The sequence below is a fragment of the Microtus pennsylvanicus genome, chromosome 2 (genome assembly GCF_037038515.1).
Source record: "Microtus pennsylvanicus isolate mMicPen1 chromosome 2, mMicPen1.hap1, whole genome shotgun sequence".
Lineage (NCBI taxonomy): Eukaryota > Metazoa > Chordata > Mammalia > Rodentia > Cricetidae > Microtus > Microtus pennsylvanicus.
In genome coordinates, this window is record NC_134580.1 from 68,139,767 (window position 1) to 68,163,368 (window position 23,602).

Sequence of the window (23,602 nt, forward strand, 5' to 3'; positions counted from 1 at the left end):
CCCTTTCCGTTTTTTTGTTGGTTTGTTTGCAAGACAGGATTTCTCTGTGTAGCCTTGGTTGTCTCGGAACATGCTCTGTAGACCAACCTGGTCTCAAATTCGCCGAGATCCACCTGTCTCTGCCTCTTGAGTGCTGGGAAAGCTGTATACCACCCCCTAGCTGTAACCATTTTCACATGAGAAAATACAAAAAGATGTTTAATAAGCCAGGCCTTGGTGACAAATGCCTTTAATCCCAGCACTTGGGAGGCAGAGACAGGGAGCCCCTGAGTTCAAGGCCAGGCTAGTCTACAGAATGAGTTCCAGTACAATCAAGGCTACACAGAGAAACCTTGTCTCAACAAACACCAACAAAAATGTTTAACAGTTTCACAAAACTACTGGGGACTTACGGATGTAGCTCTGTCGGTAGAGTGTTTGTTTAGCCAGCATTCAAGAAACCCGGGAGTGGCCGGGCGGTGGTGGCGCACGCCTTTAATCCCAGCACTCGGGAGGCAGAGGCAGGCGGATCTCTGTGAGTTCGAGACCAGCCTGGTCTACAGAGCTAGTTCCAGGACAGGCTCCAAAGCCACAGAGAAACCCTGTCTCGAAAAACCAAAAAAAAAGAAAAGAAAAGAAACCCGGGAGTTGCTTAGCACCCCATAAGCTTAGCATTTGCCAAATGACCATACTTCCAGCACTTAGGAGCTAGGGATAGAAGAGTAAGAAGTGCGTGCATGGTCATGGTATAATATATAGCGAGTAAAAGGCAAGCTGGAATATGTGAGTATATTCAAAAAGAGAAGAGGCTGGTGAGATAAATAGTTCAGTGAGTAAAGACATTTTGTAACAAAAGCCTGGCTAGTGAGTTTGATCCCTCCTGGAACCCATGTAAAAGTGGAGAGAACCAACTCCAAAGTTGTCATCTACTTCCAAACTCGTGCATGGCATGTAGCTTCTCCTTTCAGTAATAATAAACATTTTTTAAAAAAAAAAAAACTAGTGTTCACAAAGTTACCTGGTTAGCCCCCAAACTGGAAAATAAAGAGCCTTGATTATACCACTGGGGTAGGATGCACCATAGATTTGCAATACATATGTAGTGGGGTTCTTTTCATTATATAGTCAAAGATGGCCTTCAGCACTTGATCCTACCTCTAATTCTGTCTCTCTTGTGATGGGGTCATAAGTATGTGTCACCATGTTGAGTTTATGGAGTGACAGGGCTTTGTGCATGGTAGTTTGGTGCTGTGCTAATTGAGCTGTATCTCCAGCCCCTTCTTTAGTTTCCCCCTGCACTATATACATCTCTTGCAGATGCATTCATGATGAAAGGTCATGGAATGGAAGGACTAGCAACTTTTGCCTGATTCAAAACTGAATTTTATCAGGATAACAGAGGGATCTGTTCAAAAGAAGTGATACTACAGGAATTTGTGTATGATCATGTAATTGCCATGGAGAATAACAAAAATACCCAGGATATGATAAACAGTTACCACAAAGAATGATTTTAGACAGGTAAATAAGAATCAGGTATTTTAAACCGGGTGGTGGTGGCACACATCTTTAATCCCAGCTCTCTGGAGGCAGAGCATGCTGATCCCTGAGTTAGATGCCTGCCTGGTCTACAAGAGTGAGTTCCAGGGCTGGAGAGATGGCTCAGAGGTTAAGAGCACTGATTATTTTTCCAGAGGTCCTGAGTTCAATTCCCAGCAACCACATGGTGGCTCACAACCATCTGTAATGAAATCTGGTGCCCTCTTCTGGCCTGCAGGCATACATGCAGACAGAACACTATAAACAAAATAAATAAATAAATCTTAAAAAAAAATGAGTTCCATGACAGCCAGGACCCTGTCTCAGGAGATGATGATTTAAAAAAAAAAAAAACAAAAAACAAATAGCCAGGTGTGGTAGTTCATGACTGATTTCACCACTTGGGAGGCTGAGGCAAGAAGATCCTGAGTTAAGAAGTCAGTCAGGAGTGTCAAGTTCAGGCCAGTCTGGACAGAGTAGCATAACCCAGTCTCAAGTAAACACACAACAGAACCCACTTTTGTGGGGGGGGAAATTTTTTATTTTTATTTTATGTGCATTGATGTTTTGGCTGCTATAGATGTTTGCGTGAGGGTGTTAGAACTGGAGTTACAGACAATCATGAGTTGCCATGTGAGTGCTGGGAATTGAACTTGGGTTCTCTTGAAGAGAAGCCAGTGAGTGGTCTTAACTGCTGAGCCATTTCAGCACCCCAGTACTTTTTTTTTGCTCCCCTCAGTCAAGACAGGTTTTTTCTGTGTAGCTCTTGTAGTCCTGAAACTTTCTCTGTAGACCAGGTTGACCACAAACTCACATAGATAATTGGACTCACTTTTCAAAAAATAATGTAGAAAGAGATACTTGGAGTGTGTTCTTAGATTGTTGTCTTAGAAGTGACCTGCTCGCTGATAAATGAAAGCAGAGTTACCTCCTCCCCCAACCCCCTTTTGTTGCTGTTGTTTCTGACAGGTTCTTTATAGCCTTAGACGGTCTTGAAATTGAGTGCTAACTCACCCAGATTGGTTCTTAAGTTGCATTTGAAGAATTGCAAATCTGAAGAAATTGCATTTGAGAAAAAGAATTGTGAAGCCAACACAGTTTAGCACATAATTCCAGCCTCTTTGGAAGGCTGAGGCAGGAGAATCTCATATGCCTTATCTGCATAGCATTATCCTGCCGAATGAATGAATGAATGCATGCATGCAAAAGAAGAAATTCTCTAACCATATTGAAAAATTATTATAAAGCCATTTCTGAGAGGGCGCATGATAATAATTCTGAAATATTGTCATCAGCAATTAGGATTATATGGTAGTTTTAAAAACAACTGTGACTGTTTTGAAAAAAAATTCATAGTCTGCCTACATGATACTAACATATGGTGTAGTCCTGATGAGCTTCACAAGTGGGCGGAAATAAAAATGCATTGGAGAGAAGAGCAGTAGTGACTCACTAGGTTTGGCTTTCTGGCAAGACAGTGAAATTAAAGAGGACTTGGAAGCCTTAGAACACGCCAGATTTGAGTGACTGATGCAGGGTGTTATGGAGAAGTCAGATGGTAGAGTCCTTTGTTTTTAGAGGAACCCTCTCTAGAGCCTTCCCTTCTTCCATACTGTGGAACACTGAGTTCAAACTAGAATGATAGAAAAATATATTGCCTCATTCTCCCCAGAAGGAGATATACCTCAGTTTAGCCACTGTATGCAAGTTGCTGCAGCCACCATTTTCCTTTGCCCAGTACTGAGAATGCTGCTCATGGAGACAGGAAAATCATAGAAAAAGAACATTTGCTTCCCTTTTTCACTTAGTGTTCCTCAGTGCCAAATGGAGTTGTATGGTGAAGTCAGAGAACAGCTCTTGGGGTCATTTCTCACTGTCCATCTTGTTGAGGCATTGTCATTTGAACTCCAGGCTTGTCAACACACAACTCTGTGGGAACAGTTGTCCGCAGTAATTTTCCAGTCTTGGCCATCTGTCTCACTGACTTTTCTTAATGAGTTGTAGGGATAAAACTCAGATTGTTAGGCTTACATGAGTAGTGCTTTTACCCAGTTAGCCATTTTACTGGCCCAGGAAGGAATTTTTCTCTGAAGTATTTGTGTGTGTGTGTGTGTTTGGACATACCATTGCCTGTCTGTTTGCACATGTGTGTACAGGTAGATACCCACAGGGAACAGAAACGGAGAGTGTTTTTTGCAAGACTTTTCTATTATCTTTCTTCCAGCTAAAAATTGGTGGGGTGTTTTGATTGCGCTTGGTCTTGGGTCCTGTTATAAGTCCCTCACACTTTCATATTTGGGCCTTAACAAGCCAGGCTTTCCTTTTGCTCTTGGTGTCCTAGAGATTTCCTGACTAGCATGTGGTCTGAGAAGTCTCATACCTAGTATAATGTGGAAGAAGTGATGCCTGTTAAAAACTAGTCATATACGAGCCAGGCATGATGCCTGTATTTGACGCATTTGGGAAGCTGAGGCAAGATTTGGAGGTCATCCTAGGCTGCATAGTGAGTTCAGAGTTAATCAGGGATACTTTATGAGATAGTAGAGTAAGTTACATGGTTAGTAGTGTTCTAAAGTTAATCAGGGATACTGTATGAGACAGTAGAGTAAGTTACATGGTTAGTAGTGTTCTAAAGTGGTTTCTCTCAGTTTGGGGAACGATGACCCCTGGCCCTTACGTATTCTTTACATCCCATGTAACATCATTAGCAATGGGAATTTAACTTGGTCCCTACTCTTCAGGGTAACTGCTACTCCTTAGTCCTCTCTAGACTCATCAACTCAATAAAAGTTGGGACCTCCTTTATTGTGGTTACATTTCAAAACAAAACATGCAGATAATCTTCCATAACACCTGAATTCTTAGAGATGTTCTACCCTAAATGATGATGCTGTATAAGATCGAATGAAGTGCTGTGAATTTAGTTAATGGAAGTTCCTTTCTTGTTAGTAACTTTTTCTCTCTGGTACTAGGGGACTCAGGCTTTGCTTTTGCTGAACCTGTGTTTTACCACTGAACTAAATTCCCAGATCCCTTTGAATAATGTTTTGTTTTTTTGAGTCTTTCTCACTTTGTAGCTCAAGCTGCTCTTGAATTTAAGTCAATATTTCTACCAAGTGCTAGAATTAAAGGTGTGAGCCACCAGGTCCTAGGTTTTGATGCTTATAGGCAGGTTCAAATAAATGCCTTTTACAAGTTTTTTGTTATTGTTGTTGTTTTCTTTTGTTCGAGACAGGGTTTCTCTACATAACGCTTGACTGTTCTGGAACTCACTGTATAGCTAACTAAGGCTAGTCTAGAACTCACGGATCTGCTTGCCTCTGCTTCCGAAGTGCTGGGATTAAAGTTGTGTTCCCTCATGCCTTGTTTACAAGTTTTTGTTGTTGTTGCTGCTGCTTTTCGTATGAACGAGTTTTGCTTTTATAATTATTGGAAACATCATTACTTTATTGCCAGTGATTCATTTCATAAATTTCATTACTTTATTGCCAATATTGGAAACTAAGTTGATATGATACTTAGAGCATACTGTTAATCTTAGCTATTTAGGAGGCTGAGGCAGGAGGATTGTAAGTTAGAGGTCAGCCTGAATAATATATTAACCCTATTTCAATTTTGTTTTTAAAGAAATACTTAGTGGAGGCTGGAGAGATGGCTCAGCGGTTAAGAGCACTGACTGACTGCTCTTCCAGAGGTCCTGAGTTCAATTCCCAGCAACCACATGGTGGCTCACAACCTCCTATAATGAGATCTGGGCCCTCTTCTGGCCTACAGGCAGGATATACATATATAAATTTTATGCTAGTTAAGAAGAGTGATTAAGAGCACCTGTTGCTTTTGCAGAAGCTCTGACACCCTCTTGGCTTCCTTCAGAACCAAGCATCCTCATGGCGTGTACACACATATAAGAACACTCAACCACATAACATTAAGCAAAGTAAAACAAAGCAGAGCCAGTTTTCAGAGAAGGTAGGTCTCATAGTTCTAGGTCTAGCTTGATCTTTCAAAATTCTTAGATTTTTCAGGTAGACATTGTCCTTGATGACTTTGAGCAGTGCCCTGACTATAGGTGACAAAAGTCCAACTGGAAGGGGTTATCAATGGGATCTTGTAGGAATTGGGGCTGTTAGAAAACCAGACTCCACTTGGAAGATTATTCAATAACGCTTAAAAATAAGGCAAATTGGTTTTGTGGTTCCTCTTTTTTGCAGTTATTTCCCCACCTTCTGATTATTTTGGTTTTAGTGGTTCATCACCACCCTAGCGCCACCAAGATGCATTTACAAAGTCAGGAACTTTAGAAGGTTTATGCCTGACACCTACCTATTCAGGAAAATTGCTTTGGGGGAAATGATAGTGTCCTCTCCACATTAATAACGTGGTATTAATTGCAGAGACTTATATCCTTTAGCTTTTCTGTAGCCTCCTGTCCCATACAAGGTGGGATGGCTGGAGATGTAACTCAGTTGACAGAGGACTTAGAATATGTGAAGCTGTTGTTTCTATCCCAATCACTTCATAAACTAAACATGGTTGTGCACACTTGTAATCCTGATACTGGGGAGATGAGGGCAGGAAGGTCAGAAGTTCAAGGTCATTCTCACAGGCATAGTTTTTAGGCCAGTCCTGAATGCCGAAGATGCTGTCATGAGCACAAAAAGAAAACAACAAAAATGATTATTCTGGTGACTGTTCTGATTACCTAAATGTACTGAAATTCAACTTTCAAGTCTTGTTTCGTTATTTGTTGTGCGATTTGGTGACATATCTTTTCAGCCACTTAGTACTTTAATTCTCCAACTTTCAGCTGATGTTTAAAATGAGCTTTGAGCCAGGCATGGTGGCACATCCTTTGATCGCGATGTGCAGCGGATCTCTGTAAGTTAGAGGCTAGCCTGGTCTACAGAGCAAGTTCTGGAGCAGTCAGGAAGGGAGGGAAGGAGGGAGGGGAGACAAAGAGAGAGAATGCCCATCCAAGAGATTTAATCTCAGAATAGGATCTTTCTGTTAGTCTTTGTACTTGGCCCTGAGCAAAAAGGAGAGAAATGATTAAAGACAAATAAATTCTGGTTAGTCTTACTTCTGCCTTGTCATATTTTCTCAGTATATTATATAGAGAATTTACATGCAGATTAGCTTATACATCCCAAATTTGCTTTCTTTTTAGATTTAAAGCAATTTTTAAAATGTTTTTCTTTTTCACTTAACACACAACTCCTCTTCAGAACTGACTTTTGTTGTAAACTTAAAGACTTTTGGTCTAAAGTCTCACGATTTTGCAAAATAATAATAATAATAATAATAATAATAATAATAATAATAATAATAAAATAATATATGATGTCACTGAGGTAATTGACAACTCAGGTCAGCATTTTTTAAATATGTAAGGTACTGGGTTCGGTGTTCTATTATTTTAAAAGTACTCAAAAAATGATGATGTGTGTGAATATGTGCATATAAGTACTGAGATCAGAAGAGGGCATTGAGTCCCCTGCCAGACAGGGATGCTGGGAACCAATCAGCAGTGTTTTGGAAGAGCGTTGCCCAAGTACTCTTAAGCCACTAGGCCCTTTTTCCAGGTACAGAAGCACTCCAGTTTTAAAATGGAAATTCTTTCTAGTTTAAATTTTTTATATTTATTTATTATATATATAATATTCTGTCTGTGTGTATGTCTACAGGCCAGAAGAGGGCACCAGACCCCTCTACAGATGGTTATGAGCCACCATGTGGTTGCTGGGAATTGAACTCAGGACCTTTGGAAGAGCAGGCAATGTTCTTAACCTCTGAGCCATCTCTCCAGCCCCCTAGTTTAAATTTTTTAAGTTAAAAGTTTAAGCTCTTCTGGCTGGTTACTTTTCGGAATCTCTCTTGTCATCTAACGATCAGCAGTTAGTGGAGAGGCAGGCATATACAGTTCACTTAGTAGTCTGACCTGTGGCTATTTTGTAAATACTTTCACTTTCAGTTTTCCTTATATAGCTTTAATTTTAATGATGTAAGTTGGTGGGGCTTTTTTTAGACTGCAGAGTCAGTTCATAATCTCTTCTATTCTCACATAACCAAACTTCATGTTTTTGCTCTTTCAAAAACAGATTATTAGAGCAAACCTAAAATATGTTTACTTATCATTGTACTCCCTATTTGTGGCTGTCAGGATGGCTATTTGGGGAGCTGGAGAGATAGTTCAGCCGCTAAGATTACTTTGTTGCTTTACAGAGGACCTGGGTTCAATACCCAGCACCTACATGGTGGTTCACAACCATCCATAACTCTAGTTCCAGGGATCCAATGTCCCCTCTGACCTTTATGGACACCAAGCGTGCATGTGGGGGCACACAATACATGTAGGCAAAATTCACATAAAATAAAATGAAAAAAATTTAATAAATAAGTAAAAGATGGCCATTTGGACTTGCCTCCTAGGCGATTTTTGCTCAGCCATGCTTTTTTACTATAATTCTCTACTAATCCAGTTTTACATTTTCATGCTAAATGTATTCATTTGCATACTTTAAATGCAGAGTGTGCTGTTTTGTAGTGTCTTGTTTTCCTTACCTGTATTGTTCTTGTTTACTATGGTACTCCCCCCCCCCTTTCTGTTTTTCAAAACAGGGTTTTTCTGTGTAGTCCTGGCTGTCTAGAACTCCTCCATCTGTAGGTAGCTAGCCTGGAACTCACAGAGATCCACCTGCCTCTGCCTCTGCCTCTGTTGGGATTAAAGGCATGTGCTGCTGCCACCACCACCCAGCTAGGTCATTGTTAACTTTAAGAGAAAAAAAGTGGAAAGCTAGCATGGTTGTGTGTTTTACGATTTTTTAAAAATGTTGGTGGGTCCCTGGTGGCAGTAGGCAGGCAGCAGGCTCTGGGAGCAGCCAGTCCCAGACAGAGATGGCTGCCAGTTCCCAGAGTGGTTGCAAGATCCAGGCAGGACTGCCCAGTACTGTTTCCCAGCAGTGGGTAGAAGGGACATGGACAGACACATCGTACAGAATAGAATTAAATATTTATTACTTAGAGGAGGGGGGGGAGGAGAAGAGAAGAGGAAAGAGTCAGAGAAGGGCCTGAGAGACACACACATGCACACAGGCGCTCACCTTAGAGGGTCTAAGATGGCGGGGGAGGGGAAGGGCAGGGGTCATCGGGAGTGGGTGTGGCTTGTCTCTTAAAGAGACAAAAACCGTAACAGTGTGCACCTTTACTCCCACTTGGGGGGTGGAAAGCAGATGGATCCCTGGGTTTAAGGAAACCCAGGGCTACAAAGAGAAATCTTTCTCAAAGAATAAGGACCCCCCCAAAAAAAAGAAGAGGTAGAAAATATTTAAGACCAAAACAAACTCTTATATAAACAGAAGGAAGAGGAAATAAGATATCCAGAGTGAAAGAATCAGGATGCAAACAGAGGAAAAGTTAAAACCTTCTCTTACAGCAAACCCCGAGTTAAACCATTTTTGCCATCTCCTTATCTCTAATGCATGCATATCTAAATAAAGATTTTTAAAATTAAGAGCAATTTTCTGTGAACAGCTGATGTTTAGTTTTTAATTTTTGTATTTTTGCATTCATATCATTTCTATTATCACTTATTGTTACAATCCTTTAAAACAATAAATTATAAATTATTTCTCTGGTTTCTTTTCCCACAAATTCACTGAATTTAATTTACTTAGGTAACACTTGCGACCTGCCTAAAGAGACACTTCTCTATGGAATAACATTTCCATATTAGAGGTTTTTGAAGCAATAGTACTTTATATATCAAAATGAATTTTAATAATTTATTTTTGTTTTATATGCATTGGTGTTTCTGCCTTCATATATGTCTGTATGTCAGGTTCTCTGGAACTGGAGTCACAGACAGTTGTGAGCCACCAAGTGGTTGCTGGGAAACGAATTCCCCCTCCTGGAAGAGCAGCCAGTGCTCTTAACCACTGATCCATCTCTCTAGCCCCATAAAAGTGGGTTCTAATATAAGTATAGGACTTATAGGCCCTCCACTCCCTGTTTTCTTTATAAAAACTGCCATTAAATGGGTTCTCCGAATTCTTTTGAATAAGAGTTCTATTTTGGGGGGCCGGAATCAGTGTTTCTTAGCCAGTGGCTTAATGAAAGTATTGTAAGGAGTATGTATCTTTTCATACATTGGTCAGTGCCTAATGTTTAATACTCCTACCTTTAATAGATACTATGATTCTAATTAATGTAAAGACATAATTAGAATTTGTATGTCTCTAATGAATTATAGGAATATAGCAACAACCAGTGGGATTCCTTATAACTTGATTCCTATTTAAATGAATTCTCAAACTAAAAAGTCTAATTTGATCTTTGACTTGCAAAATTATTTCTTGGGCCACATAAGTTTTATAGCATGAGGAATGTTATAAGAAGAAATTGGACAGCCTGCCATTTACTCAAGCAGTCCTATCCAATCTGACATGGCTGGTGAACTAGACTGGATTATTTGTATTCTTTTCTCAGTAGATGTTTACTTGTGCTTCCTTCTTTAATGGAATTGGAAGAGTGGTTCTGCTATTTCCATTTCCAAAGTTGACCTTCATATCCCAGGTTTTTGACAAATAGAAAAATTATTCTCTGTTAACAGTTGTAGAAGTGGAGTAGTTCTCTGTGGACTTTAAGAGAAGACTTAACTCCCACTTTCCTAAGAAAGCAGGTGTAGATATTAGCCGTTGTTAACAGACTGGAAATTTTAAGTTACCTTGTCACGAGCTATCCTTTCTTTTATGGTTTAGCAGTTTATTTTTGACTGTTTGTTTGAGACACTCGGGTCTTTTGTATTCCTAGCTGTCCTTGAAATTTGCTATGCAGCAGAGGCTCACCTTGTACTGATCATTCTGCCTTTATTTTCCAAGTGCTGGGATTACAGGAATGTAACATCAGTCCCACTTCCTTTTACTTCTTTTATAAGCTGAATATAACATTTTCCCAAAGTTTCCTGTGTCTTGAACTGAACTTGAAGTGACAGCCCTAATGATAAAAAATGTATGCATTCGTCAGTCTTGGTTTGAGCAGCAGTGTTTTCACCTGTTGTAACTAGGGATTGAACCCATGTTGTTACACATGCTAGCTAAGTTTTCCACTGGACTATTACACCCTAGGCCTGAAGGAGGGTAAGAGAATGAAGAGAGTAATCCTGCATTGCTATTTCTTTCCCCCTCTGTTTTGAATTTGTATCCTGAATAGACGGAGTTCTTTTTCATTATTACCACCTTTTTTTGTTTGTTTGTTTGTTTGTTTCATTAGGAAAATGCTGGGAGTAGTGGTGTATGCAGAGACAGGTGGGTCTCTGAGTTTGAGACTAGCTCAGTCTACCTGGTGAGTTCCAGGATAGATACCCAGAGTGATATAGTGAGACCCCATCTAAAAAAAAAAAATCAGAAGAAAACTGAAAAAAAAAATTTATCTACTAGTATTCTATTAAGAATGAGACAGAGCCAGGCAGTGGTGGTGCACACCATTAATCCCAGCACTCGGGAGGCAGAGGCAGACGGATCTCTGAGTTTGAGGTCCCCCCAACAGAGCGAGCTCCAGGACAGGGTTCAAAGCTATCTCCAAAGCCACAGAGAAACCCTGTCTCGAAAAAAACCAAAAAAAAAAAAAAGAGCTATGCAGAGAAACCCTGTCATGAAAAACTGGTAGGTGGGTGGGTAGGTAGGTAGCTAGCTAGCTAGCTAGCTAGCTAGCTAGCTAGCTATACAGAGAAACCCTGTCTTGACAGACAGACAGACAGAGGATGGATGAGATAGATAGATAGATAGATAGATAGATAGATAGATAGATAGATAGATAGATAGATAGATAGATAGATAGATTTATTTATATAAAAGAATGAGACAGAATATTTCTATTTTCATTTCTGGCAAGTTAAGATTGAGAATTAGTAAAGAAATTTTGCCTGTGCCCCCCCTAATAAGTGATACTGAACCAGACTTTTTTTAAAGACTTGTCCGATGAGCAACTGATTTATCACTTTACCCTCAACACTATTTAAGAGAACAGGGCTATTCCCTCAAAAGTAGTTTGGTGAAAAACAGGGTTTACATGGCCAGTTTGACAACAGCTTGTTTCTGGTCTGCTTCTGTTGGCCTTACTGTTCCTTTTGCGACTGTTATGGGGTTAATTTGGACTCAAGAACTGTGCTCATTGCTATCTTTGACACATGGAAACTAAGTTTAAAACCAAGGCCAACAACCCAATTCTTTAAAAAACCTATTTGGACCACATAAAGTGTGGTGAGTTGTTTTTTTTTTTTCTTGGTTGGTTATTTTGTTGCTGTTGTTGTTTGTCATTTTGTTTTGCCTGTTTGCTTTTTCCTTTGGGTAATTTTAGTTTTGTGGGATCATGAATACTGATTTACAGGGAGGACTTTGGAGGATGTGAAACAAGAGTACTTCTTCTGCTTTGTTGGCTACACTATCTTCATGAATCCGACACACTATTTATCTGACAGTGCACTTAGTACTGCTTCGCCAGGGAAAAATCACACAAAACAAGCCTGGTGCATCAGCACTTTCATTGTGTGCTGGGCTGAGCCTCCCTTCACATGGTCGCATCCCCATTTTAGTCCAATACTCCCTTTCCCTGCCCCTTCCCCAGACCTGCCTCTTTCTGTGGCACTTACTACTGGTTTCCCTGAGCTCCATTTCCACTTTGTGTTTTTTGTGGGGCCCAGGAAGCTAAAGCTGTGTGTATTTGTGGATCAGACAAGTGCAGCAAGTTATTATCATTGGCTTCTGAAGGGGAGAGTGAGGTGATGGCTGCGTTTAAGTTGGATTTCCTTCCAGAAATGATGGTGGATCATTGCTCTTTGAATTCCAGTCCTGTGTAAGTATTTTTGTTGTCTAATTTTTATCATAAACAGAGGGAACTGGGCTGTTTTATTGCTATTATTTGGTGAAACCGGTCCCTTAAAAGAAAGAATAAATTAGAAAACCCATATTTAATTTTCTTAATTATTTAGTCTAATTCTCATAACTGTTAATTGCCTCCCGGATGTAACTGAATTCTTTGCATGAAAGTACACTTGATTAGCAACATCAGTTCAAGTGTGCTGGCTCTAATCTCTTTAAACAATAGTGTTTACTCATGTAACAGATTCCAAGGTGGCTATTGCTTGGGTTGGGTATGCAATATTAAATAATCCTTTGGGAATCGAGTATTTTGTTATTTGTTGTTTTGTTTATTTTTATTTGATTATTTACTTATTTTTATTTTTTTTGAGACAGGGTTTCATGTAACCCAGCCTGGTCTGGAACTCCCTATGTAGCCGAAGAATTACCTTGAACTCCTGACCTTCCTGCTTACTGTAACTTCCTGGGTGTTGGGATTGCAGGCATGAGCCTTGAGGCTCAGTTTTGGCAGACATAGAACCCAGGGCTTTGAGTATATTAGGCAAGCACTGTATCATCCTCAGCTCCTGTTCTATTTTTTGAGACAGGATCTCCCTATATAGCTCAGATTGACCTCATGATGTTCTGCTTCTGCTACTGAGGTACTAGGTTAGTACACATGTGCCAACATGCCTTGCTAGTTTTTAATTGCCATACTCTGAAGCTTCTGTATGGTCATTGCTTAGTGTTGTATATATAGTGTTATATGGTGTATTGCTTAGTGTTGTATATATAGTGTTATATAGTGTATTGACCTATAATTCTGAACCTTAATTTTCTCCTCCTACTTCCTCACTAATTGAAAATATAGTTCAGCATGTAATTTCAGTAATACTAGGTTATCCTCACCAAAAAAAAAGCCATAGTAAAACAAAATTGGATCAATTTTTATTGGCAGTTTGCTCAAATAAATTATGGGTGCAGAAATAGATCTTGTTAGCTAGCCAAATTGTTAGCCTGGCCCTGAATTGGGGCTATAGGAAACATGAGTTCTGAACTTTCTAGAGAAGGGTCCCATTCCCAACCCCTGATTTCCATCAAAATCTGAATTCTGTATTATTTCAGTTACCTTAACCATTTTCCTGGTTTCATCACTTTAACCAAGTTAGAACATCAAGTAAATGCACCTTTGTAGAAAGCCAAGAATGTTAGTGGGAGAACATTCCCAGTGAAAGATACTAGTGTGGATCTTTGAAGTTAGGCTCACTGTTCAGCTCACACCCCCACAGATGGGAGTAATAGCCAGGTACTTTCTGAGATAGTTTTGAGAGTCTCTAAGTTAGCCATATTGCTCTTTTGAAATGGATTATAAGCCTTCTTTATTGTTCTTCAAATAGTAATTTGGATGTTTTTTTATGACAGTTCTTTATTATCAAAATGTTATTTTAGCAGTAGTTAAAAGGACAGTTAAGTATGACTACTGAGATTCAGCACACCAAGCATACCCATATCTCAATTAAAATTACTAGTTAAAATTGGGAGTTTGTGGCTCATTATCTTTGCATCCTAGAAGGGTGTGTGTGTGTGTGTGTGTGTGTGTGTGTGTGTGTGTGTGTGTGTGTGTGTGTGCGCGCGCGCACACTTTGCTACTGCCTGTTGAATATTCAGTTCCCTTCCCCCTGTTCTTCGGCCTTTTCTCTTTGTGCTAGAAATTAGCTTGCTGAGCAGACAAGTGTTCTGAGCTACACTCCCTCCATTCAACCTCTTTCCTTTTTCCTTTCCTTTCCATAGGGCCTCATGTGTATCCCAGACTGGCCTCTTAACTTTCTGTGTAGGTAAGGCTGCTGAACAAAGGTCCTCCTTCCTTTGCCTTCTGAGCTTTGTGATGATTGCCAGATGCCTTTGTTTGCAGTTTGTACAGCCCTGAAATCAGACCCAGGGTTTCCGAGTACTCCACCAACTGAACTACCAACCTCAGCCCAGGTTTCTTATCTTTGAAGAGGTTGAACCAGTCCACCATTCTACAAACTCTGGGAGAGCACCATTGCATGACACCACCTGGAACTTAAAAATCCCAATTAGTTTTTATGTTAATGTCCAAGACTATATTTTAAGTGTGATGTCTAGTTTTTGATGTATATTGAAGTTTGAAGCAAAAGTTTGAAGTTTAATGCGGGTATTTTGAATTAATCAGAGTGTATTGTTAGTGGTTTTTTTAAGATTTATTTATTATGTATACACATGCCAGAAGAGGGCACCAGCTCTAATGGTTGTGAGCCACCATATGGTTGCTGGGAACTGAACTTAGGACCTCCAGAAGACAATAGGTGTTCTTAACCTCTGAGCCACCTCTCCAGCCCCCTAGTTTGTTTGTTTGTTTGTTTTAGTGTTTTGTTTTTTAAACTAAAGTCATTTGCATCTGTTTTTGTGACCCATCTTCACCAAAGCTTTGTTTAAAAAAAAAAAAGCTAAGCTAAGTGCTTTGACTTGTTGCCCCTATAGTACAGATAAGGTACTCAGTTGAAATAGGCCAGAACTTGCTTTCTGAAGATAATTGGACTGAATACTCTTTTGTTATTGGGGAGGTACTAGATCAGACATCAATGAGTAGCTTTTATTTCCATGTCCTTAGATCTACTTTCATATGAATAATATACTACTACGGAATGGAGCTTATGATGACACATGAGTGGTGTTTGTGGGAGTTCATGCAGGTGTTGTTGGAACTAAAACCCAGGACTTTGTATATACTGGAGAAGTACTCTACCTCTGATCTACATTCCCAGCCCCAGGATAAAGAATTCTTGAAATTGGCATATGCTTGCCACCTCTTGAATTCTTCACTAAAGCAATACTTTAAACCAGAGGTTAAGTCAGTGATTTGTGACTAAAATAATTTTGTCTGGGAATGTGATTCAAAAAATTTTACAACACAGAAGTGGTGAGGAGCCCTGAATGCTCCAGGGAGCTCAGATTCAATTCCTGTTCTGCTCAGTGTCCTGGGTTCTTCTCTGGTCATGGTGAAGTCTTCTTCTAGCTCTTTTCATTTGCTTACACTTCAGAACACGGTATTGTCACCCAGGTGGTAGTGGCGCAGACTGGAGGCAGAGGCAGGCGGACCTCTGGAGTTTGAGGCCAGCCTGGTCTACAAGAGCTAGTTCCAGGACGGGCTCCAAAGTTAAAAAGAAACCCTGTCTCAGAAAACCAAAGAAAAGGAAAGAAAGGTGGTGTTCTCCAAGGGTTGGCCTAAACCTCTAGCTCTCTCATTGATTAATCGACTTTCCTACCTTCTCTGTTTCTCAGGACTCTACTGTACAGAAAAGCAGTTTTCCAAATTGTCTACATTGGAACCCTTGACTGGCTGTTTTTCTTCCCTGGTTTCATGTTCTCTCTCTACCCCAATTTACTTTTTCTTCACTCACTCTCACACACACACACACACACACACACACACAGAGAGAGAGAGAGAGAGAGAGAGAGAGAGAGAGAGAGAGAGAGAGAGAGAGAGAGAGAGAGACAGACAGAGGAGTGAGTGAGTATTCTGGGTCTACTTTGTAGCCCTGTAGCCCTGGTTTGCCTGGCACTCACGGTGTGGATGAGGCTAGCCTTGAACTCAGACATCTGCCTGCCCCTGTCTCTGCTAGCTTTAAAGACATGTACCACCCACCATGCCTGGCTCATTTTATTTTTGATACTGTCTGACTATATAGCCCAGGTTGACTTCAAACTCAAAATGCACCTACCTTTGCTTGCCCAGTAATGTGGGGCTACATATGTGCACATTCTCAGCTGACTTGCCAGGTTTTTTGTTTTGTTTGTTGATTTGGTTTGATTTGGTGCCCCCTCCCCTCAGGGTTTCAGTCCTGACTGTCCTGGAACTAGACCAGGCTGGCATTGAACTCACTGAGATCCACCTGCTTCTGTCTCCCCAGTGCTGGGATTAAATGTAAGTGCAACCACCATCTGGCATTGTTTTACTTTTTTAAATAATAATAATAATTTTCTTTTTAAGACAGGGTTTCTTTACATAGTCCTGCTATCCTGGAACTTGTTCTGAAGACCAGGCTGGCCCTGAACTCACAGGCGCCTGCCTTTGCCTTGTGAGTGCTGGTTTTAAAGGCAAGCAGCTACCCCACCTGTCCTGCCTCGTATTTTTTAAGAGAAAAATATAATTTTTTAATTTAAGATTTAGAATAGCAAGAGAGTGGTAGTATGTATCTGTAATCCCAGCAATTGGGAGCTTCAGGCTACAGAAAAAGAATCAGGAGTTCAGGAGATTTGCTAAATGATTTGTTGACTGTCTAGTATTTTCACTTGTTTAGTATTATTCTCCAAGGCAGATTGTTGCTCAGTCTTCCATAGAACCAATATAATGGTGGTGTTGGTGTTGTTTTGATTTGTGTGGGTGGCTGTTTTCTGAGAGGAGCATCTGGAAGGAGATAATTGCAAAATAAAACCTTAACATTTTCTCAAACCTTCGGGAAGACAACTACTTCACAATATTATATTGTTAGTTATGCTGTTAAAGGATGTTGATTAGAAACTTTTGTTGATAGCTTTTTCTAGCACCTAGTGACAAGTCACTATCCATGTTAAAATTATTTCCACATATCATACACATTTTCTGTCTTGTTCTCTTTAGAAAAACACCTGGGACAGAATATGGACTCCTTTTTATAAAGTCCTTGAAATTTGCATGTATTTCTCTTCCCCCTTTTCCATAGCACTGTATTTATATAATCTAGGGGACTTGTTGAGACTGGATGATGGTTAAATTTTGAATATAGTGTGGGTTTATGCTTGCTTAAAAAGGTAAATGGATTGTAGTCTGAAAATTTTTTCTGTTTGTGTTATCCGCAAAGTGAAATCAACTAATAATGACAGGTGAGTGACAAAATGAATAATGAAATCTTTTGAAAATTGTTGGGCTGTGTGTGTGCGCGCGAGTGTGTGTGTGTGCGTGCGTGCGTGCATGGTTGTGATTGATGGTGCGAGTGTGCGTTATCTACCTGTGTGCGTGCATGTGGAGGACAGAGTTGATGTTAAGATGTCTTCCTCTATCTCTTCACCTTATTCTTGGAGAGAAAGTCTCTTGCAGAATCTAAAGTTCATTCAACTAGACTGACAAGATTAGTGAACCTTGGAATCCATCTGTCTGTCCTCCAGGGTTGGGGGTCACAGAAGTGCTTCATCATAAAGAAGTGATCCATGTCCATCTTTTTACATGGGTATTAGGATCTGAACTCAGGGCTCCATGCTTGCACAGCAGGCACTGTAGTTAGTGACTGGGTCATTTCTTTCTTTTTTTTTCTTTCTTTCTTCTTCTTCTTTTTGGTTTTTCGAGACAGGGTTTCTCTATGGTTTTGGAGCCTGTCCTGGAACTAGCTCTTGTAGACCAGGCTGGTCTCGAACTCACAGGGATCCGCCTGCCTCTGCCTCCCGAGTGCTGGGATTAAAGGCGTGCGCCACCACTGCCCGGCCTGGGTCATTTCTTCAGTCTTCTTCACACACACACACACCTTTTTATCATTCTGGGGATTGAACCTTGGTTCTCAGCAGACTAGACGAGTACTCCCCCTGGAGATATTAATTTAATCTCTAGGGAAATGAAAGTTTATTTATTTACTTATCTACTCATCTATTTATTATCATCTATTTTTCTTGCCTCTCTACTTATCTGTTTATTTTATCTGTTTTGTGGTGCTGGGAACTGTACTCAGTGCCTTAGGAATGCTAGGAGAGCCCTGAACTCAATCTTTGTCCTCAGGTGCTTTTTAATGCAGTGATTGCCTACTTAAGGACAACATTCACACTAAAAGTATACATGCAAGGAAAATGGAAGACTGCCTACTTCTCATCCCATCACTTCAGTGGCAGTTGAGAATGTTTGAATCTACTTATTCTGAATATTTATTCATTGATGTGATTGCTTCTTTTGGTTTTTAAATTTTCTAGCTGAACTGTCAGTTTCCTTTTTAACTGTTTCCAAGAGATCCAAGGAAATATCCAAGAAAAAAATTTTTTTAATTAAATCTTTTATTTTTACATTTATTTATTTAGTATTGTGTGAAGGTCAAAGGAAAACTTACAGAAATTGGTTTGGAATGGATGCTCTCTTAGTGTAAACTCCAGGGATTGAACTTGGATGCTCTGGCTGGACATCAAGTGCTTTTACCCACTGAGTGCCCCCCCTCATACATACACACACCACACCACACACTGCTAACATTTTTTAATAAATTTCTTTGCACGTCTATGTGTATAGGCAGTGTATGGTGTGAGTTGGTTCTCTCCTACTATGTGAATTCTGGGACTTGAACATAGGGTGGTGGAAAGATACTTAATCAAATGAATTAGTATTTTGGAGACAGGATCTCACTGTGCAGCTCTGGCTGGTCTAGAACCTAACAGAGATTGGTCTGCTTTTGCTTTCCCCTACTGAGTGCTGGGATAAAGGCCTGTACATACCATGCTTGTGTAAGTTAGAGGACAGCTTGTGGGAGTAGCTCTCTCCTCCTCTGTATGGGTTCTGAGGATCAGCCTCAAGCTTTCAGACTTAGCAACAAGGACCTTTATCCACCGAGCCGTATCATTAGCTTTTTTTCTCTTACCATTGTTTGCTTATTCATTTGTTTGTTCATCTGTCTGTCTCTTTCTTCAGTCTTTAAAAAAAAATCTTTTTTTTTCTTTTTCGAGACAGGGTTTCTCTGGTTTTGGAGGCTGTCCTGGAACTAGCTCTTGTAGACCAGGCTGGTCTCGAACTCACAGAGATCTGCCTGCCTCTGCCTCCCAAGTGCTGGGACTAAAGGCGTGCACCACCACCGCCCTGCGAAAAATAAAATTCTTGTTAGGGCTAGAGAGGTTAAGAGAGTTTGCTGCTCTCCAGAGGACCCAAGTTAAGTTCCTCGCACCTATATCTTTTGCCTTCCTGGAGCATCCATACATGGAACAAAAATCTTAATTTATCTATATAAATAAAATAAATAAAAATAAAGATTTTTTGTTTCCAAATTAGCATAAAATGATGGGTTTTATTTTGGCATTTTCAGACATGTACAGTTACTTTTTATTTGTTATACCATGCTTTTATTTACCAATGTCTACCATGTCTAACAGTGTATTGCTCTATATAAGTTAAGTGCCCGGTGTTTATTGGAAGCAGGAATAAGTCAGTAAATGATTGTAGTTCATGATTGCTGTAGATCCTCTCTGAAAGTTTGAAGCACCTAGATAGTGCCTTTCAAAGTGGTGGACTGCCTATCCTTCGCTCCATTGTAAATTATAGTAAAAAAAGAAATCTTTGAAAAATTAAATGCGGCCGGGCAGTGGTGATGCACACCTTTAATGCCAGCACTCAGGAGGCAGAGGTAGGTGAATCTGTTGAGTTTGAGGCTAGCCTGGTCTATAGAGTAAGTTTCAGGACAGCCAGGGCTATGCAGAGAAACCCCATCATGGAAATAAATAATTAAAAGATATGCATAAACTTATTTTGTATTTGTTATCAATTTTAATAGATCTATAATGGCTTAATCCGATTTCTGTGAAAAAGGAATTCTTAAAGATTAAGTGTGAAAGTTCCCTGTGGATCTCTAAGCTGTGGCTCACATAGCACTGACCTAGACAGTTCCTGGGGTGCTTAGTTGGTATACAAAAGGGAAAGATTGGTTTATGGGGGGGTACACTTGAAGAAATAGAGAAGAATTTGAAACTGGTCCTTTATGGCCCATACATAGTTTCAGGCACTAGGGAGTCAAAGTGTTGATGGCCAGCCATGCTCTACAGCAGTGGTTCTCAATCCTCCTAATGCTGCGACCTTTTAATACAGTTCCTCATGTTGTGGTGACCCCAGCCATAAAATTGTTTTCTTGGTTATTTCATAACTAATTTTGCTACTGTTATGAATTGTAATGTAAATATTTGTGTTTTCCGATGGTCTTGGGCAACCCCTGTGAAAGGGTTGTTTAACACCTCCTCCCACCAGCGGTCATGACTCACAGGTTGATGACCACTGTTGTACTGAGTAAGTGCAGGGCTATCCTGGGCAACTTACTTAGTGAGACTGGCTAAAAGTAACAAGAAGACATACAGTCTAATAGCAGAGGACTTGCCTAGCATGTAATTAGAATCAGTCCTCCCAGTATATATCCTTCCCCCCAAAATGAGGAGAGTATTTGGACAGAAAGGGGTTTGTCTAGAATCCTGAGTTTCTACTGGTTTTAGATAAGTTGTAATTTGTGTATATTAACCATGCTTAGGACAAGCCCATTGAGTCGCAGCTTCTAATGTAATATAAATGAATAAGCCTTTGTCTCTGCAGAAAGAGCCATTAGCTTATTATTGAAACCTATCCTGAATACCATTGGCATTCTGTTATTCTTCTCTGGAATAGAAACATTATGAGAGATTAGCAACATTTTAATAAAACGCTACTAAAGCTGATAAAGTGTTTAGGGTCATGTTGTAGGAATGACACCTGTCATTTACTGCTTAATGGTAGCTTTTTTTAATCATGAAAGCCTGATTTCTTTTGGGACAGTAAGGTTAAAAAACTAAAAACTCGTTATTATTCTTTGTCTTCTTTGCACTTTCTTTTGTCCTGTCCTCTCTTGATTTTTCTCTGTAGCCTTGCTTTCATGACTGCCTCAGTTTTCCTAGTGCTGGACAGAATACAGGTGTATATACAAGCCTCCACCATCCACAGTTTTAAATTGACGTCATAAAAGAAAGCAAATAAGACAATTTATTCCAAAGCAGTTTTTCAGCATGTATGTGGTATATATATACCCATACCCATGTATGGAAGTGTGAGGGCCAGCGGGTATTTTTTATATCACTCTCTACTTCATGATTTATTTTCCAATTTAATTAATTTATTGAGACCTTTACAAAATAGCCTTGACTGACCAAGAGCTTGCTGTGTAGATCCCAAGTGCTGGGATGAAAGGTGTGCTCTCCCATTCCTGACTGCATTCATTCATTCATTTTGAGATGGTGTCTCTCACTGAACCTATAGCTTGTCAGTTAGGCTAGACTTGGCTAGGCAGGCAAGTCTGCAGGAGCCTCTTGTCTGTTCCCAGGGTTGGTATGCCAGGCTTCTATGGATGCTAAAATTCCACACTCTATCCTTGTACTTGCATTTTACCTCTGAGTCTTCTCCCTGTTTGTTTCCAAAATAACTTTTTAAGAGGATAGCTTGGCCAGGCGGTGATGGCTCACGCTTTAATCCCAGTACTTGGAAGTCAGAGGCAAGCAGATCTCTGTGAGTTTGAGGCCAGCCTGGTCTAAAGAGTGAGTTCCAGGATTAGTAGGACTACACAAAGAAACTCTGTCTCGAAAAACAAAAAAGAGGATAGCTTGATTCTATGGTAATTGTATAATCAATCATAGGAAGGGATAGCCATCCCTTTTTTGTTGTTTTGAAACACATTCTCATATAGCCACATCTGGCTTCAAATCTCTGTAGCCAAGTTCTTTCTGTATTCCTGGTATTCCTGTCTTCACTTCTCAAATGTCAGGAGTATGAGTATGCTCCACTACACCCAGGTATAATAGCTGTGTCTTTATGTTAGAGTCCTGAATCTTACCTGGAATCATTAGTCTTTTGTTGCTATACAGACATTTAGAAACCCCAGCAGGTAAATTACTTGCCCCATAGGCCTAGAACCAAGAACCCACATAAAAGTGAAAGGATAGAGCTGACTCCAAAAAGTAATCCTCCAACCTCTGCACATATGCTGTGACCTGTGGATATCCATATCACACACAAGCAAATAATAAGATTTAAGAAAAACTAAATTTATTATATTTAGCTGTACTCAAATATTATTAAGCTTGGTCTATCTTTGGGAGCTTCACTTTTTCAGTTCTGAGAATTTTTATATGGTAGACAAGGCAAAAGTGGCATTGCCAGTTTTTTTAAAGCTTAATCAGAATGGCAAATTTAGTTTGATATCTAGTAAAGTGGACAAACTAGAATTCAGATAAATTAAATGAAAGTGGTAAATGAAGTCGATTTTCTCCTTCTATTTTCAGAAAGTACTCAGATCTTTAGGGGGAAAAAAACCCTTCTGGTACACAATATATATAACCTATCCCTTTATCTCATGCAGCTCAAAGAAAATGAACGGCACCCTGGACCACCCAGACCAACCAGATCTTGATGCTATCAAGATGTTTGTGGGCCAGGTTCCCAGGACCTGGTCTGAGAAGGACTTGAGGGAGCTTTTTGAACAGTATGGTGCTGTCTATGAAATCAACATCCTAAGGGATAGGAGCCAAAACCCTCCTCAGAGCAAAGGTGAGATGTTTTTGTTTTTATTATAGTTCATATATGTGGTGGTCAGTGGGCAAGTTGAAATTAGATTCTCTCCATTATGGGAGTCACAGACATTAAACGCTAAGGTTAGACTTGGCAGGAGTGCCTTTACCAGCAAGCACTTTACTCATTGAGCAGGCTTGCCGGCCAGGGTTTCTAGAAGTTTAATGCAATGCAAATAACTGGGCTTCAATATTTTTGTTTTTGTTTTTGCCGGTGTTTTGTTTTGCTTTTTGGCTTTTGTGTTTGTTGTTATTTTTTGAGACAAGTTTCTCTGTAACAGCCCTAGCTGTCCTGGAACTCCCTCTAAACAAGACTGGCCTCAAACTAGCAGAGATCTGCCTGCCTCTGTTTCTCAAGTGCTGGAATTAAAGGCATGCACTACCACCACCCAGCTATTTGTTTGTTTGTTTGTTTGTTTTAAAACTGGGTCTCTCTGTGTTAGTTCTGACTGACCTGGAACTTGCTGTGTAAATCAGGCTGGCCTTGACCTCAAGAACTCCTTCTTCTGTTTTCTGAGTGTTGGGATCAAAGGCACAATCACTCCAAGTTGGGTGTTATTTTTAATTCCTATATTATACTATACATCCGCTTGTTGTCAGGGTATTTCTGTGGTTGCATGGGGGAAGGCGTTCTTTTTTTAAGCTATATTTTTTAATCCAAAAAGATGATTTGTAAGGTGCTCAGATGTGTCTCATTTGATCTAGGAATGGAATGCTTGAAATAGTAAGTAAATTAGCACATGAGGTTTTTGACTAGAGTAAGATGCTACAGAACGCCTTACAAGATAGTTGATCAACTGAGAAGGGCTTAATGTAGGGAATATGTTGGTAGTAGCTTACAAAGTAGATATGGAAAGAAAAGTTAGACTCTTCAAGAGATCACAGCAGCAGGTGTATTTGGCCCTTTGATGGGG

General features: G+C 40.0%; 1 protein-coding gene across 11 annotated transcripts in view; it reads left to right on the top strand.

The window, feature by feature from the left end:
- The window catches only part of Celf1 (CUGBP Elav-like family member 1), a 70,644-nt gene that overhangs the window by 24,808 nt on the left and 22,234 nt on the right, over positions 1-23,602 (top strand). For 6 of the 11 annotated variants that reach the window (XM_075961278.1, XM_075961279.1, XM_075961271.1 and 3 more), the window contains exons 2-3: positions 12,215-12,366; positions 22,481-22,668. In XM_075961278.1, coding sequence (XP_075817393.1) covers positions 12,296-12,366; positions 22,481-22,668 — 259 coding nt within the window. In that variant the 5' untranslated portion in view covers positions 12,215-12,295. Of the gene's footprint in view, positions 1-11,663; positions 11,775-12,214; positions 12,367-22,480; positions 22,669-23,602 lie in introns of those variants that run through there. The other 5 variants (XM_075961274.1, XM_075961275.1, XM_075961277.1 and 2 more) reach the window with 2 other exon arrangements.